This window comes from Clinocottus analis, unplaced genomic scaffold (genome assembly GCF_023055335.1).
Source record: "Clinocottus analis isolate CAN_PGR_092001 unplaced genomic scaffold, fCliAna1.0.p SCAF_18, whole genome shotgun sequence".
NCBI classification, from domain to species: domain Eukaryota; kingdom Metazoa; phylum Chordata; class Actinopteri; order Perciformes; family Cottidae; genus Clinocottus; species Clinocottus analis.
Window position 1 is genome coordinate 5,665,004 of NW_027175909.1, and position 17,440 is coordinate 5,682,443.

Below are 17,440 nucleotides of genomic sequence, written 5' to 3' on the forward strand. Positions count from 1 at the left end.
TGCTCCTTCCCACCCTGCCGGCTTCCTACCTTCTCCAGACACTGACTGGTGGGTCGGACTGGGCTAAGCTGACAGGTGGAAATGGAACGTCAGACCTCTACAACCTGGCCGTGGGGAGAGAATATCTAATATAGAGGAGCTCTGTGTATTTGGACACCTGCACCTTTTACTTTGACGGACACACACACACTCACACACACAGGCAAACACACATCAAACTCAGACACATACGTCTCTGAAAACACCTTGAGCCCCCCCCCCCCCCCCCCCCCCCTCCTCCTTTGTTTTCTCAGCAGCTTCTGCCTCGCGCTCCGATATCCACATGCAGAAATGCCAACACTCACAATAACGTGCATTACAGAAACAAACAGTCCCTGCTCTCCACATGTATGCGCACACAAGTACGGAGGAGGTGAGATGGTGCGACGGGAAGCCGGGGCGGCAGAGAATCAGACGATGATGTGAATGCACTGAGCTACAGCCAGCATGCTAAGCAGCCTTCAACATGAAAGGAGAGAGAGACAGAGAGAGAGAGAGAGAGAGAGAGAGAGAGAGAGAGAGAGAGAGGGAGAGAGAGAGAGAGAGAGAGAGAGAGAGATACAGTGTTTTGATAGGTAGACAGAGAGAGAGAAGCGATACCTGTACCTGACCAGAAGGGAGCAGAGGAAGGAGGTACAAAGCTGTAGCCGGCAGGAGTTACAAAAGAGAGGCCGCAGAGCAATGGGGCTATGGCAGGGCAGGCCAGGCAGAGGGCGACGCGAGAGGAGGGTGGAGAGGGAGAGGGGGAGGGGGTAGAAGGAGAGAGAAGCAAAGGAGAACAAAATAAAACATGGTTTTTAAAATCCCGACTCTGAAGCGCGTGTTACTTCATCTCCGCAGCCACCGTGAGCAGTTCTTTCTCTTATGGTTAATTCATACGCTGTTTGGCCTTACGGGGGCACTGTAATTAGTTATCTAAAAGTTTCATTCAAAGATGAGTGATCAAACCCTCTGCCGGGGTATGAAGTTTCAACGCTCAGAATGAAAACAGAACTCATGTTATTGAAAGGTTCGTACTTCTGGATCTACAAAACCTGGCTGTTACACACGTACATGGTTCCTCTCATCAAAAACACTCAAAGCATTGAAGGGGTTTCTCACAAATGTCCTTTTTTTTAATTAAAACTCTAAAAGTGGATTGCACATTTTGAGTTCTGGTGTTGTTAACAATAAATTCAAGGTCAAACATTGAAGGTCCATTTACGCGTCACCGCTGAGATTTTGTGAAAAATGAAACGGGAAGTGATGACACGTCTTGTTCCCAGTTTGCCGAACGGAAGTCTGCGTCATGAACTACTGACGACAGCGTCACTTGTGCATTTCATTGGGAGGAACATGAGGTGTCTCACAATTACAGCATCGGGGATACATCTCTGTTTGCATATTTATAAAGACAATCATCCAGCTGGAGTGCAGCCACAACTGCAGACACACACACACACACTCCCTCTGACCGACTTAACTTGATAACTTTTAAGACTATGACATTGCTTTATTTCATATTACTTTATTAAATAATACTTTCTATGATATCCTAATTGTTTTTCCACGTCACCTTTTTGAAGCTCACATGTGCAAAATGCAGATCGCTCTGCTTTTGGAGGACTAACTGTGCTTTTACCTCTCAAACAACTCCAGCTATAACCCACCGGAGGCCCACTGCTTTTGTATTTCTATCTCTCATCTGACTCCAACAATGTCTGAGCGTTGGCCGTGTTGGGGCCTTGCTCTGGGGAATAGAAGTGTTATATATTTGAGTCCACTGGGTTATTTTGTGTTGTCAACATGTAAAGTATGGTGCAAGGAAAGCTGATAGAAGATGCTCATGCTGTGAAGGCGTTGATCAGTAGAAACAGACTAGACAGAGTACATTCATACAGGTCGTCGGCTAAATTGAAATGTCATTGAATGATTTTGTGTAGAGAAGTTGAACCGGGGTGAACAAAACATCCCATTTCCGATACAGGCAATGTAAAATACATTATATAGACTGATGCAGGAGTCAGGAGGTGAAGGTATTGGCTGATTACAACCACGGATGGATTACTGAAGGAGATGACTGAGCCCAGTGGCCCGGGTCTCTGTATGAAGTGACTTTTAACATTTCCTGTTGGCAAATCAATCAAACAACAAGACCACAGATGCGAAATGAAGGACACACAATGGAAACACGAGCCCGCAGACACTCAAGAGACAAACAAGGACAACACGGACAATCAAAACAGCCCGAAAGAGCAAATCAAACACAAAGACGTCCATGGCGGTGGGCTATTTGGAAGTACACATGGAACTAATAATTCAGACATATTTTAAGTTGCTTATTTGGCTATTATTTATTACCCTGAATTAAGATGCAATTAATACAGTTTACTATTGTCAAGAACCTGTGCTTTTAAATCTCACATTTGTATTCATTTGACAAATACACCCTCCCCTCCCTCTCGCTCGCTCCTCCGCCCCTTATTTCTGCCACCAAGAATAGAAAATCTAATCCCCACCATGCCAGACGGATGCCCAAACTTTATGAAAAATGTGCCGCTCCCAACAATACCGCTGGCAAGTTGACTGTCCTGGTTTATTGATATGCTGAAAGGAGAGCAGAGCTCCAGTGGTTTTTAAAATGAATACTAATCAGCGCACTGAGAGACAGCTCAGCAACCCCTAATGGTGTCGAGGTACAAGCAATATGAAGAGGGATCGCCCTCCACTTCAAACAGCCACCAAAACACCAGCTGCATTTTACATGCTTCCCTTTCGCACTGATTTGTGTAACACTCTGGAATACACAATATGGAGCTGGCTGACTAATAGAGGCGACTGATATCGAGGACACACACACACACACACACACACACACACACACACGCACGCATTGTAGACGACGAGCTAAAATCCAATCAGCAGCCCAGAGTCTCACACACGACGTCGGCTGAGATTGTTCCATGCACACAAAGTCATTTATGCTTCGGCTTCACTGGTATTGTTGCTGCCGTATTTAATGTATTGGTAAAAAAAAAAGAAGAAAAAACTTAATCAATCCGTTTTTCCTTGCGCAAAACTGTCCAAAAACACATGAAACAAAGCCTCAACATTAATTAGCAGCCTTCCAGCAGCGCTCGTGGAGGATGGAAATCAAAACAAAAGAGTCATTTAGAAGTGAAAGAGAGAACCCGAAATCTGCACACCAGGAGGAAGAGGATGCTGCTCAGGAGGAAGACGACCACACCGGAGCAAAACTCATTTGGATTGAAGCTGTCTGGACTTGTGTTTTGAAGCAACAGGCCTCGTCTCGCACTCCCAACCAGCTCTGTACAATCTGTTCACATTTCTCTCACCTCGGATTGTGATTGTCAGGTTTTTTTCTTCCTCTTCTTTTCTCTTTCCCCCCATTGCACGCAGTGGCACACAGGGTTCAAAGGAAATCTCATTTTGCCACTGATTGTGGCAGTCATACTATTCCATTAAGCAGCTGATGGGCAGTGTTGCTTTGGCAGGCTGACAAACTGGTAAACACCTTCTTTCTTCTGGCTTTGCTTGAGACGTTCAGCTTGTGTGGGGCCAACAGCACTTTCTACTTCAGCGTTTACACCTCTCTTGATGTTTTCTTTTTATATAAACTGGGGATAACTGACAATATCGCCCAAGCCAATAAAACCAAGGATATAAATCATTTGACATTTCTTTCCCTCTTTGTTTTGAAAGACTTTTCATCACCAAACTAAAGTAGAATAACTATTGTTTTTGTCAGAGAAATGTCTATATTCACTCAGTAATTGGCCCTTTGACAATACTCTGCTGTTCCACCTGTTTCTTCACCTTAAACCCAAACATCATCTCACTAAAACTCCCTTTCAAAGGAACACACTGTACATGTGTTACCGTCTCCCTGGATGCCGTGTACTCAAAACATCAGTCCTGATAAATAGCGTGCCTCACACCTTGAGTGCTGAGAGAAATCCAGTTAGCGAGGGTAATGACGGACAAAAAAACCAGCGGCGCGCATAAATAATCACCAGCGCGGTTCTGCTCCTCAGACTGTGTTGGTGACAGCAGCTGTTTTTGTCTTGAGGTGCTGCCAGGTTTGTTCCAAACCGAGCAAACGGCTCATTCTTACACAGGGAGGAAAATATCACACCGCGAAGATCTTCACCCCCAACAAACTGCCAGACAGCACACAACAACATCGACAAGAACAAAAAAGTTGCGCGCAACTTCTCGAGGCGCGGCTGCGAACAAATGCCGGAGCGTCTGAAGTGTAAAATGATTGCAGCGGTTGACAGCTGAATTATAGCAGGAATCTGCTGGTGATTCAAGAATACGTTCAAATCAATGTGCCTGTAACTCAGTACAGGCAGTGCATACGTCTTCAAGTCATGTTGTGATAGTCATTAAAATATGGATGTTATTGCTGTTTTACATGGTTCAAACTTCACATCATGTTGTGTTAATGTTTGAAAAATGATTTAGATTAACAAGACAACGTATACACTAACTCACATCATTAATTAATGAAATTACTGTTTAAAAAAAACCCCGAATGACCAGATATCTAAGAAATTATATATGCTACAGAGTCACTTAAAACAACTAATTATACTTTTGCATTAAAATATTTATAAACTGTTGCATTATATATATATATATATATATATATATATATATTGGTATTTTATGTAACACCCAGAGAGATATGACTGTAACTCAGATTATAAATGTTCTTGACTTTCACTTGTTGAAGGTTCTGCCAGATTATCGCTCTCTCCTCTGCAACTCCAATCGAATATGATCTTCAGTAAACGTCCGGAGAGTTATCGAATCTAAAACGTGCTTCGTGGATTCTCCAACCACCATTTGACAGTTCTGTAAAAACCCATCAACGTCAGAGCGAGACCAGACCGCTTTCAACAACAAATGGCTCCTTCGCTCTTTTAAGTCTGTAAAGATGCTGCCAAGTGAATTAAAGCGCGTGTTGGAGAGCTGGAAAGGATGAATAATAAGGAAACAGGAAAGGGGGAGAGGTGGGAGGAATCGGCAGAGCCAGTGACGGCAGCCTGTTGCAGGTTGAAACAAACACTAATAACAATGAGCAGCGGCAGATCACAGACAAACTAATATTTAGCAAACTGAATATCTTTAGGGTATGGACCTGGTGGTCCAGAATTTGAAGACAAAGTCGTGAAAAAAGGATTAAAAGATTACTCAAAGAAGAAAATGAGATGATAACAATAGATGGACCCACTCATCAAAACATGGCTCAGGAGAGCAACGAGTGGTCAAAGACTCCACAATGCAATGTGACTCAGCTCCTGAACACACTTTAGCAGTAGTTGTACTTTATCATTTGATTATTTTTGTAATATAAATGTCTTTTTTGTCAGTAGTTTGTTGTTGTTGTTGTTGTTGTTGTATTGTCCGGTTGGTGCGTTATGACTTGCTGCCATCACTGCATACAAGTGTTTTAGTGTTGGACTGTTTCTTTTCTTGGTGACTCTTTAGATTTACTCACTGTTGCTACCCGACCGGTTGAGGCGGTGCATGGCGGCGTTCTCCGGTTCCTGGTAGGGAAACTTCAGTGTGGTGTCCAGACTCCTAAATCCTTCTCTCAAGGAGTGGTGCTTGTAGTACTCAATCAGCTCCTAGACACACACACACACACGCACACGCACACACACACACACACACACACACACACACGCACACACACAGAGACATTGAAATAAGTACGCTGTATATGCAGTCATTTGCCTTTCTGTTTAATGCATGTGACATTTATTTTGAAAATCACTTTGTAAAACACCATAAATCACCCATGTTTGTGTTTTTTTAGCTCTTTTGAGAGAAGGAAATCGATAATTTGCAAACCAAGAAAGATTCTGCTTGAAAAGTGAATGTTATTTTTGACACTGTACCGAACACTTTTAACCTGCTGTAGATGTGAAAAAACTCAGATCAGGTTTTCTGAATCTATTAAATGCTGTGAAAATCGTATGCTAACAAGATACTGTTTCTCAGATTTTACACTCCAACACCTGTTATTAGCAAATCTGAGAAAAATAGTGTGCCGGCATGAAGAAAGCTGGTGAACCTTTCCAAAATGCACTGGCCTTATCTATAATGCTGAAACCCTCAGGCCAGTATAAACACGTCTCTAATCATGGCTATTTTTGTGCACACTGCTAAAATAAAATTCAGGTTTTGACACTTCATTAAGCGAACACGATGATTTATTTATGAATTGCAGTGGTGGAATTAGAAAAAAAATAAAAGAGGCTGAAACAACTCACTAATATGCTCCTGAACTTCTTGTTCTCTGCGATGTAGAAGCAGCCGTCCTTTGTCAGGATCTTTATGTGCTTCACGTCGTTGTTGTACCTGTGGGCCATTGAATAAGTTATGAGTCTAATTTCCGTCTCTGATCACCGCCATCGATCGGGGGCCGGCCCTCTGGCCCATGCGGAGCGCGCGGCCCCGCGCTGTAAAGCATGGGGTCCCAAAGGTTTGTGACACATGAATGATAGGTGGTCAGAAAAATGTGTGTAAGCGCCCCCCCCCCCACACACACACACACTCTGGTGTTGGCAACAACAGGGTGGCTGATGGGACTCTGTGGCTTCAGGAGTAAAAGCTTTGGTCAGACTGCACAAAGGATGACTCTTCAGTGATGCTGAAGACTATTCCTCTGATAAAGTTGAGGATCAACTGCTTGAACCTGTTGAAAATATTCTCAAACCAACGAGCATCAACTCCTTAAAAAATTAATTATAAAGGGAGCAGAGGATAATTAAACCCCGATCTGAACCAAACTGAAATTCCCTTCTTCCTCTGAAGGCCCAACCCCGCCCAGTGAGAACGTGTACTGGACTCATACTGGTCATGGGTCAGGTCTCGGACACGAGGATGTCTAGATTTCAAAAACAAAAAAATAGTCTCATATTTTATGCATAATGTTATTTTTTTTTGCCAAGGTATATGAAAGAAATTCAATAGCACCCTCATATGCGCCTGCTCTGTAATAGTTTTGGAGCATTTCTATTGCCTCTCAACAGTCTACATGACGACAGCTGAGCAGGCGGCCCCGAGCCAATCAGTGGGGCGCGCTCACATGCATAAACATACACTAATGCTTTGCCAACAGCGCTCAGATGACAGCACACACAGAGGGACGGTGACGTCATTCTCCACTCAGGTGGACGGTACTCCTGTATCGTATCTGCTGCTGTATTGTGCTCTGCATTTTTTCAAACTATATTATGGTGCAAAACTGAAAAAAGTTGACAAATTAAACTTTCTGAAACAAACGGGCTGATTAGTGAGCATTAGAGCTGCTTTTAATTGTACCTCGTAATAGTTTTTTGTTCACCTTTGGACAGAGTTAAGCTCACTCGTTCTTCCTGGTAGTCATGAATGTTATCAATCTCGCTCTCTGCAAGACAGCAATCGAGTGCATTTCCCAATAACATTGAACATTTCCTTGAACGGAACAAGGCCAAGCTGTTGGAAATGTAACGACATGAAGATATCCTCTCCGCTGCGTGTGGCCAGAGCTCTCCACAGTCAGTTCAAAGGCTGCAGAACTGGGGTCTCTTGGCTATTTGGACACAATCATCCAAACAATCTTCTGCCAGCTCTACTCTGAGAAGCAGACATCGAAGGAGAGGGCAGGGGGCATTTCCATCGTTTTAAATGTTGTTTCTTTCTACTCTGCCTCTCTCTTTAATGGGAGGTTTAAATAACCTTGAATAGTCTTACAGTTGTTCCCGGCTTTTTTCAGACCGCCGCCGTCTGTCTGCACACAAGCAATTAAGACTTTAGCGCAGAAGGAACTTGAAGGCACTGAAAGCGGCCCATTGAGGAAACAAATGAAGGATGCTGAAAAAACAGTTGCATGGGTTTAAAGGAATGTTTTTCGTCCGTCTCTTCACCGCCTGCGCGTTCGCCGACGCCATTTATCTCACGCGAAGAGATACGTTTCAAACAACGACGAGGTTGCTAACACCCCAAGGTTCTGCAATGTGCTTTGTTGTTTGATAAACATGGCTTTTAAGACCAAACTTTTAAGACCCTGCTCCGTGACTAGCATCTGGTTGGGTCAGATTCACACACATCACCGTGGCACACCAAAGCCTGAAAGCAAATCGTCCTGCAGAGGAGCTATAAATGGGTCTGTCAAACTGTGTTGTTTAGCCGGGAGTTACGTCTGGTCAATAGTGTGGTTTGGCTCAAGGCATCGGATGAATCGAGCAGGCAGAGCAGCCGCAGACGGACAGAAACGTCACCTTACAGACAAACAATACAATCTGATCACTGGTGAGAGCCAGACCGGACCAGACCACTCCTCTGAAGAGTGCAACTTGTGACTCATTTTCATTCACATTTCATTTAAAGCAATAACATCCAAGAAATGTAGTTGCGTTCAGAGAGGGACAGCGACACTGCGTGAGGTTCCTGAATGACTTAACAGGAGTGTCAGACTTACTTTATACTGACGGCGTACTCTGTGTACTCTTTGCTGCGATGGCGGACCAGGTAGGTGCTGTTGACCCTGTTGATGAGCTCTGCCTCTGCCTGGAGCCGCTCCATGGGCCCCGCAAACCTACAACACGCCGGCCGGAAAGAAGACAAGTTGTTGACCGGAAAGAACAAGTCAATTGTATGCACACAATCTGTGTGCTGGCAGTTACAGTTGCGTACACTTCCAGGTCAGAGATGCCTCGTGTTGCTGTGACATATGTGTGTGTGTGCGTGTGTGTGTGTGTGTGTGTCAAGACTTGACTGGGCCAAAATGACTTCCAAGCCTGTAGCGTGTTTGGATATGTAAATGTACATCTTCATCTGCTGTTTTTTGCTCTCGCCAATAAAACTCTTTCCAGCGTGAGTAAAGACTTTAACCTTCTTTAAGCGATACATTCGGACTGAGACAGCTGTTTTGTGGACATACCAGGCCTGAGAGGAGTAGTCGACGGGCTTTGGGACCTGGAGCAAAGAGCAAAAGTGTGTTGTTGTTATTTTTCATGTAGCTTCAACTCATGCAGGCTGAATACCACGTGCACCCTCACAGTTAAGTACTTGGCGCCAGTTCCACAGGACTGTTTTCGCAGCTGATGTTTTGCCCTCCAATAAAAATAAAAGAAAACCTGTACAACGCCAATAAAACAGCTTATCGCTCTTCTTATCTTTGAGAAAAGTGTCGACATGGTGATAATGGTTTGTTATCTACGGGGCGGCTCGTATTCCTGCAGCAGCTGGACAGAGTGAATTTCATTTCATCAAATGGAACATGACAATACAGTAGTCCGGAGATTTATAAGAGGAAGAAAAACAAGAATTGGAAATGCAGTTAAGCCAGCGAAGACAACGCAAACCACTATTCCTTCTCCTCAGCTCTCCAGTCCAGTTTGTACTGCTTGTTCCTCCGCAGACATTGTTTTCTCCTTTGCTTCTGAATGATGAAGTGAACCAGACAGTAAAGCACTTTTATCTCGTAAGACAACACATGTTCCTTGTGCGCAGAACATAAAGACCCGGGGGCTGTGTTCTTCTTCTCATGCCAGGTAAAATAGCTTACCTCCCCTTCACAAATCCCTAAACATCCTCACTTCACTGGCCTGCTAGTAAAAACATGTAGCCAAAGACAAGCTGCTGCAACAGGCCCCGACGTAGTGAAGGAAATGCTGCTTACGCATGGGCAAGGCTTCACGGCGTCGCTTGGAAAGAAGCCAACCTCTTTCGTCGTCAGGCTCTTGCCCTGGAAACACAGAGAGATAATTGTGTTATGTACTGTACATCTGGCTGACTGTCTGTCTCCATTATTCAGAAACAATTAGCTGGCGACACAGAGAGCGGTGTAAATTTACAGCCCCAGTTAACCATTTGCTGAAATAATGGCTGGCAGGAAGACGGGAAGAGGAAGAGTTCCTTATTCCTCCCGTGGTGAGGACTCTTTAAGTTCACTTCGATTAATCAACAATGAGGAAACAGTCAGTAAAAACAGGGAGGCTGTCGTGCAGTTCTCGTCTGTGGGTTGATGCTGCCGCGTTTGTTCTGTGCAAGGCAAGATATTTGATTCATGTGGGAGAATAATCTAGTCATGGATTCTGCAGCTAAAAAGAAATTGAGGCTTTATCTTTTTTCAGATTAAGAGTTTTGCGCGTCTGCAGACGGCCGTTGCAGTTCAAACTTGAGCAGGAGTAGATGCACAGCGCCGCACGCATGTAGTGTCTGTTTATATACTCAATTTTCTGATGCTGTATTAAAAATGTCACATCTTCACTTTACAAGTCCATAACCCCCTTTTCCTACACAATGCATGACTTCTATTTGATTGCGATGTGTAAGTGAGCATGTGTCTGGATCAATTCTAGTGCTTTTTGTTGAACAATCGGCCATGTTAATGTATGAAGAGACACCAGTCAGCCTTACTGACAATTAGCCAATAATATAACTTGTTCTATGATGATTATTTAATACAATAACTCTTTTAAAGCATAGGAGAGCTATTTCAATTTCCATTACATAATCCCAATGTAAAGTCTATGAGCCGAGCAGGAGTTTAAAAAAAAAGGCTGATGTTTTGCATGGATTAGTTGTAGCCAATTGGACTTTAAAAGGCATACAAAATAAAATGTAAATACTTTTAAATGTATTTGTTTTATATGGTTTTCAACAGCAGCTTCAGCACCATCAGGCTTTACAAAAGCTGCCTGTTGACTGTCACACTGCTCTGATGTTTCCAGGGATCCTGGGGGTTAGAGGGTGTTTGATCACAGGTGATGGAGGGATTGATCTGTGTGTGTTCATCCATTAACTGGGAGGCACACGTAGCACACAACAGGCTAAGCCCATTTTGATGGTTTTGAGGCCGCCATCCCGTCCCTGCTACCTCGGGACAATTTATCGGCCTTTGTGGAAAGCTCTGCTCTCTGCTGCCTCCGTGCTAACAGTGTGATAATGAGCGTGGCTGCTAACACTGACAGAGTAAACAGATGGTTGCTTTTGAATGAAATGAAATTACAGTGATCGATTCCATTTTTCCACGCATCCCCCGGAACAGAAATGATTATGGTCTGCTGGCTACAAAGGTGATGGATATTGAATGTTTGCTGACTGCGGGGCTGCAGCCTCCTCCAGTTAAGCTTTTGTTCAGGGTTAATTTGATTCTTTATCTATTTCATCTGTTTTGTATTTAGTGCTATGAGATTGGTTGGTTTCCTCATTACATGTCTGATTATAAAACAATAGTACAGTAGTTCATGTCGATATGCACGGCCCTTTTCAGACCTCATGCAGGTGAAATCCCATTATAATTACGAAGACTTTGATTCGGCCTCTGAAACACACACACGCACCCACACATACACAACAAGTCATCAAAATCTCTGTAAAACAGCTCCTCTCATCCTGTGTTGACGTTCAAATCCCACGTGTTGTCACAATGTTATGTGACACAAACAACATGTTCCAGTGTGTTGAACGTTTTACTTCCTTAAAGCGAGCGCTCAGCTGTGTGTATAATTATCTCTGAGTGTGAACACCTTAAAAGGAATTAGATTGTCTCATGCAGATTATTGGTGAGAAGCATCCACATAAACTGTGTTATCTTCAGCCAGAGACACAACAGGAATGTTATTTTGACGAGGCAGGTACAACATGGCCAACTTAAAGTAAGATGTCTCCCTTGAAATATCCTCAGCTCATGAGGAAGTTGATACACGGGGCCTTAGAGCAAAATCCATGTAATAATGAGCGGACTATGCAGACGATACCAGATATGGTTTATAATAAAAAAGGCAGAGCTGACCGACATCATTCGAACCCTGTTGCGGAATATGAGGTCAGAACGAGGGTTAGATGCTTTGACAGTGGAGGAAATGAGAGATTTAAATACACTCTGCCCATTTTTTTTTTTTTTTGGTGTGTTGTGAAAGACTTGATTAAGAGCGGGACCTCTGACCTGCCACCAGGGGCTGTGAAGGTCGGCGCAGATTAATTCGATGATGTCACCCGTCTGGATGCTGAGCGCTGGACCGGACGCTGGGCTCGGCACACCGAAGTAGTTCCTGATGACCAGCATCTTGGGCCGACCTGCAAGAGGGACACAGTTAGCTCCAGCGTGCCGGTTGGGCCTTAAACTGATCGTCACTGTGACTGAAACCACGCTCCTTATTTTCTTGTTTGCTCATATATCACTGAAAGCCTGCTTTACAGAACATTTCCAGATTAATGGAGTGATGCAAAGAGACATCCAAAGTCCCCTCTGTCAAAACCTTTGACTGCAATATGTCACGAAAATGAAACAAGAATTTCGAACAAAGAGAATGCCTCATTTGCATATTTCAAATACATCAAAAATAACTTGAATTTTTGAAAATACATGTCCCTCATGTAAATCATTAACTGATTAAATGTATTGTTTGGCCTCAGGTCTAAAAGTGCATGTTTGCCATTCTTAAAGTGTCTTTGCTCTAATAAAGTATTGTCCAGTCCCAGAGGAGCTGGTAATGAGAGGGAGTACACATGTGTAAACACACACACACACACACACACACACACACACACACACACACACACACACACACACACACACACACACACACCCCTTGTCACCAGTGTACTGCCCTTGCACATCATTTGGACCCATTATCATATTACAGATAAGCACCAGTGCTCTCTGGTGCTTGGCTGGTTATCAGGTCCTCAGATAGGAGATAAGCAGTGAGTGACACCGTTTACTGCTGTGCGATGTTTTCTGGCCTGCTGGAGTCATGACGACATTTTAATCACAGTTACAATAAAGGATTAAAAGGAAAACGTTCTGTTATTTTTCAGTATACTCTGATTGGTAATATTATCATCTTTGGGGACTCAACATCCCCTCTTGCGTGACTTCCCCTCACCTGCAGCAACGCAGTGCACAGACGTATTGAAGCAGGTCATATATGACATAGTAGTAAGGGTTAGCACTTAAAGAAGTACATTTTAATCATGTTTGTTTAAATGATCTCAGTCAGCGCTACTTGATTCTGCACAAAAGGCACAACTTTTATCCCATTATTCACCAAGAAATCACTGAAATTGAATTACAACCCGCCCGTTACGAAGCACCCACCCATGCCAAACAAATCGTATCGCGGAGGCAAAAGAAAAGTGCGTATCTCTCTCTGCACTGTGTGGCGATAGTGTTGTGCAGTAACACAATGTAAGAAAAATAACTTCTAGTGAGAGCGTAAAGTAAAAGGGTAAAGCTTAAAGGCAAACAATGGAGACGTCAACAACATTGTATTGAAAGCTCATACATCTATATCGGGCTTTCTTCTCTGTTCCAGCGCGGTAGCACTGAGGCTGGCAGCCTGACATGCGCTAGCTCGCCTGAATAGGACTTCTAAAGACACAGGGCCATGGAGAATTGAGTCTTGGGGGCACGAATTGCATTCCTATCCACACAAGGACAAGCAAAGTGTTAGCGCACCTTTGAAAACAGACAAAGAGAGCCGCGTCGAAAATATTATGAAACGCCAAGGGCCGGGGCAATCAAATGCCTATTGATTTTAATGCGTCTTCAGTCAGAAATGATTTTCTGCAGCATAATGGATGGAGGGGTGGAAAAATGAGTGTTGAAGCCAGGTTTATGAGAGATTAAAGGCCCTCTGTGCGCTGGACGCACGCACGCACACACACACACACACACACACACACACACAGAAACGCACAATTGAAAAGGATGCTGCATGTTATTCATATTCTGTTGGAGAAAGATTGAGAGACAGAAAGTCGCAGGAGGAGGGAGACAGAAATACAATGCCTCTACAGTATTCACTGCATTTACTTAACACGCCTACAAACAGGCTATTTTATGCGTTCTATTTTGGTTTTATTCCACTTAGGACGTCTCTTAGCGTGAGATGTTCGCGTATAAATCGAAGCTCCGCTGCAGTGATACAATCGGTTCATAGCTACCAGGTAAACCTTGTTCTCTGAGTGAACCAGGTTACTTCTGAAGAAAAGAGAAGAAGAAACCATGACACCACGCAAACCTGTCAAACCAGCCAGAGTAGCACAAACGTGAAACATGCGAGTACTTCTCTTTGTTTTATATCATTATAAATGGAGTATCTTAATGTTTCATGGCTTTATTGTTCTGACACCATAAACGATGCGAAGAAGTCACCTATGGATCTTTGAAATTGTGAGGAACGTTTTTTTGTATTTAAAGAATGAATCAGTACAATATTGATCTGATTTCATGAAAATAAGTGATAATTGCGGCACTAAAATGTTTAATAATCATATTTATATCTTAAAGCCGATTGAGCTATGATAAAATAATCTAGAAAAATATTCAACTAAAGATACTTGGCCGGTCCTTTCCTCCCTTTATTTTGAGGGGAAAGATCGATGCTTTCAACGCCGATACAGCAGCTGACGCTAACAGCGTGCTGATAAACAGTATTAGTGCATATTTACAGTGGTATGAATTACATTTGTTTTAGGAGCAACTGTCTCGAAGCACATAAACATCTTCAGTGAGAAAGAACCAATTTCAGTGGAGGAAGAGAAGACAGAGTGGGAGGCGGGAGGACGTCTGATGTGGTGTTGTGCTCTGAATTTCTCACCTGCATCTCGATCTTTGCCCTGAAAAAAAAACACACACACACAGAGTTACACACTGAAACAGGCACCCGTCTGTTCACGAACAAACACGAGCACATTTAGACACAGACAACTTGTTCTCCGCTGATCATTAGTTCATTCATCAGTTTCTCCATCGCGAGCACAGACAAATGTCTGCCACGGGTAAAGTCGATACCGCCAAGCCCTCCAAACTCAACAGCATACTCCTTTCTGCCTCATAACCAACTAAATCAATTATTAGCTGCACTCAGTGAGGTGAATGTGTTCAGTGCTTCCAATAAACCCCTCTGCCGCTGCGCACACACACAGAATTAATATTTCAACCCCAGCCTGCTATTCCCCCTCTGAAGCCCACATGCAACGGGCCGGACGCGGACGGCACTACATCACATATTAAAACCCATATCGCATGCACCGCCGCCACGGGCTACCGTGTGTCCCGCTGCAGCAGAAATATCTTGAAAGCTGCAGAGAGCGGTTACACCGCTGTGATTTCCAGGGGCAAATACGGATGGTTCAGATGCCGTTTAGTTCGATGTTGTGTTCCTGAAGTTTGGCAAAGGTGGAAAACTGCATGAAGCCAGTGGGATATTCTTAAGTATATCCACACTAAATAGTACTACTACTACTACTACTATCCAACACAATGTATTCATGCAGGTTTTTTGTGCACCAGTCGAAAAGTTTCTGCTGCTTTTAAAAAGATTGCATGTTGCATTCTGAATTTGTGTTGAGCACGTTTTCTGCACAGAGAAAACTCCTCATGGCGAAGCAGCACCTGACACCAGCTATAAAATCAGAGCAACGGGGACGCTTGTCAATTTCCCCTCCAGTCTTGTGTTTTTGCAGATGAGACTGGATCATTTGTGCATTAAAGTCCGACCTGCATGATGCTGTTTTAGCCACAGCTATTTGCGTCGTTGTTGCTCGCCCATTCTAATTTCCTGCTTGGGGATATTGTTGAGCATTGTAGCAGTAACGCGCACAGCAGTTGAGAAAAAAAACAGCAGCGACACCACAGGTTAAAATCTGCACACACAAAAAAAAGAATATATCTTGTTTGTGGCGTCAGGAAGGCTGCAGCAAGTAAAGTCAATTGGAGTCTCCTTGGCAAATAGCTGCAGGAAAGAGCAGACTTCAAAGTGCAGCAGAGCTTTGGAGAGGAGGCGAACGGCAGACACAAGACAGTATACACATCAACACTGACACACACACACACACACAGCGGCAGCAGCTCACCTGAGTTATGACGGAGCCAGGATCTGAAAGAAGTTTGAGAACAGGCATAGTGAATGACGGGTTAGCAGGTGCACGCAAACACTTGCACACACTCGTTGGTACAAGGCAACACTCCCTCATTAGTGGAGAAGGCGGACGCTCGTGTCTGACCGTGGTTCGCTTTGTTTTGCTGCGCTGCCACTACCTGACAGCCGGCATAGAGGAGGTAACGAGGCAGGGGGAGGAGAAGGGTGGAGGAGGGGGGGGGGGGGGGCAGACCTGAGGTTTTTGCTCCACCGGTTTCTTTCATTGGTTCCCCTGAGGGACAGGTTACACCCCCAAGACACACACCAACACACACCTGTGTGCACACACACACACGACTGCTCTTGTACCTGTGCAAACAGAGCAATTGCGTAAACACACACGCACCCGAACACACACACACACACACACACACGTACACACGCTAGCAGGCAGAAAGCCTTATGCATTGTACCAATATACACACACACACACACACACACACACACACACACACACACACACACGCTAGCAGGCAGAAAGCCTTATGCATTGTACCAATATACACACACACACACGCACACAACTCTCAGCAGGCCTTTGACCTGTTACGCAAACACTTGCTGATAACAGAGACAAAATCAGGTAAACAATGGCTTATCTTTGACACACACACACACACACGCAAACACACACACACACACACGCACTTAACCCTCTTCTGGGATGCTGTGATTGTGTTTGTGCAGCACTGCCTGTGCATTGTCAGTATCTGCACTTGCAGACATTGTGGTGGCGTGAATGAAGTTTAATGTTGTTGTCACATCGGTGGACAACAACACAAAGTGGTGCGACGTCCGACACATTAAAATGCCCCTCATCACTGTAACTGACCTTTTTTTTTTCTTCTACTTTTAGGAGTCTGAGACTTTCTTTGTCTTCAGTCGGATACTAAAGTATTGGTCCTCGCCCCCTGTACCAGCAGAGGGTACATGGAGATACCGTGTGGAGTAATGAGAGGGGGAATTCAAACCGACATCCCAGTCTTCACCAGCTCTCCTGCCGCCGGTGTCGCCCAAATCTACTAAGGTCCGCACTGTGGCAGGGTGGGCCTGGCAGAGGCGTTATTGCCTCTGCGACCTGCTGGCACCATGACAGATGCCAGGCCCAACAGGAGCTGGCAGCTTGCCACGGGGAATACAGACAAACACACGCAATTGCGACACGCAGTGTTACGGGTTGCAAGAGAGAAAAAAAACCCAGCAAGATCGCTCGGTTCTCACACAAAAAGAGAGAACACGAGCATGCACTTTCAAGACCTAAAAAGAAAAAAAACTTCCACAAACAAAAAGTTTTTTTTTTTTTACCTCTTCTCTCTCTCCCCCCGCCCCTCTCTCTCTCACACACACACACACACACACACACACACACACGCACACACACACAGGCACACACAGAGGACATGCTAAGCTGGTTTCTGAAGGCCTTCTGTTCATTCCACATGTCTGAAGTTTTCCCACCCTTTCTTTCA

General features: G+C 44.2%; 1 protein-coding gene across 3 annotated transcripts in view; it reads right to left on the bottom strand.

Moving 5' to 3' along the window:
- The window catches only part of LOC137788585 (guanine nucleotide exchange factor VAV3), a 79,611-nt gene that overhangs the window by 6,746 nt on the left and 55,425 nt on the right, over positions 1 to 17,440 (bottom strand). For 2 of the 3 annotated variants that reach the window (XM_068581464.1, XM_068581462.1), the window contains 9 exons: positions 15,907 to 15,929; positions 14,649 to 14,667; positions 11,990 to 12,120; positions 9,719 to 9,784; positions 8,978 to 9,012; positions 8,516 to 8,632; positions 6,324 to 6,411; positions 5,546 to 5,675; positions 646 to 726 (listed from right to left, as the gene is read on the bottom strand). In XM_068581464.1, the coding sequence (XP_068437565.1) occupies positions 646 to 726; positions 5,546 to 5,675; positions 6,324 to 6,411; positions 8,516 to 8,632; positions 8,978 to 9,012; positions 9,719 to 9,784; positions 11,990 to 12,120; positions 14,649 to 14,667; positions 15,907 to 15,929 (690 nt within the window). The remainder of the gene's footprint in view (positions 1 to 645; positions 727 to 5,545; positions 5,676 to 6,323; positions 6,412 to 8,515; positions 8,633 to 8,977; positions 9,013 to 9,718; positions 9,785 to 11,989; positions 12,121 to 14,648; positions 14,668 to 15,906; positions 15,930 to 17,440) is intronic. The other variant, XM_068581463.1, reaches the window with a different exon arrangement.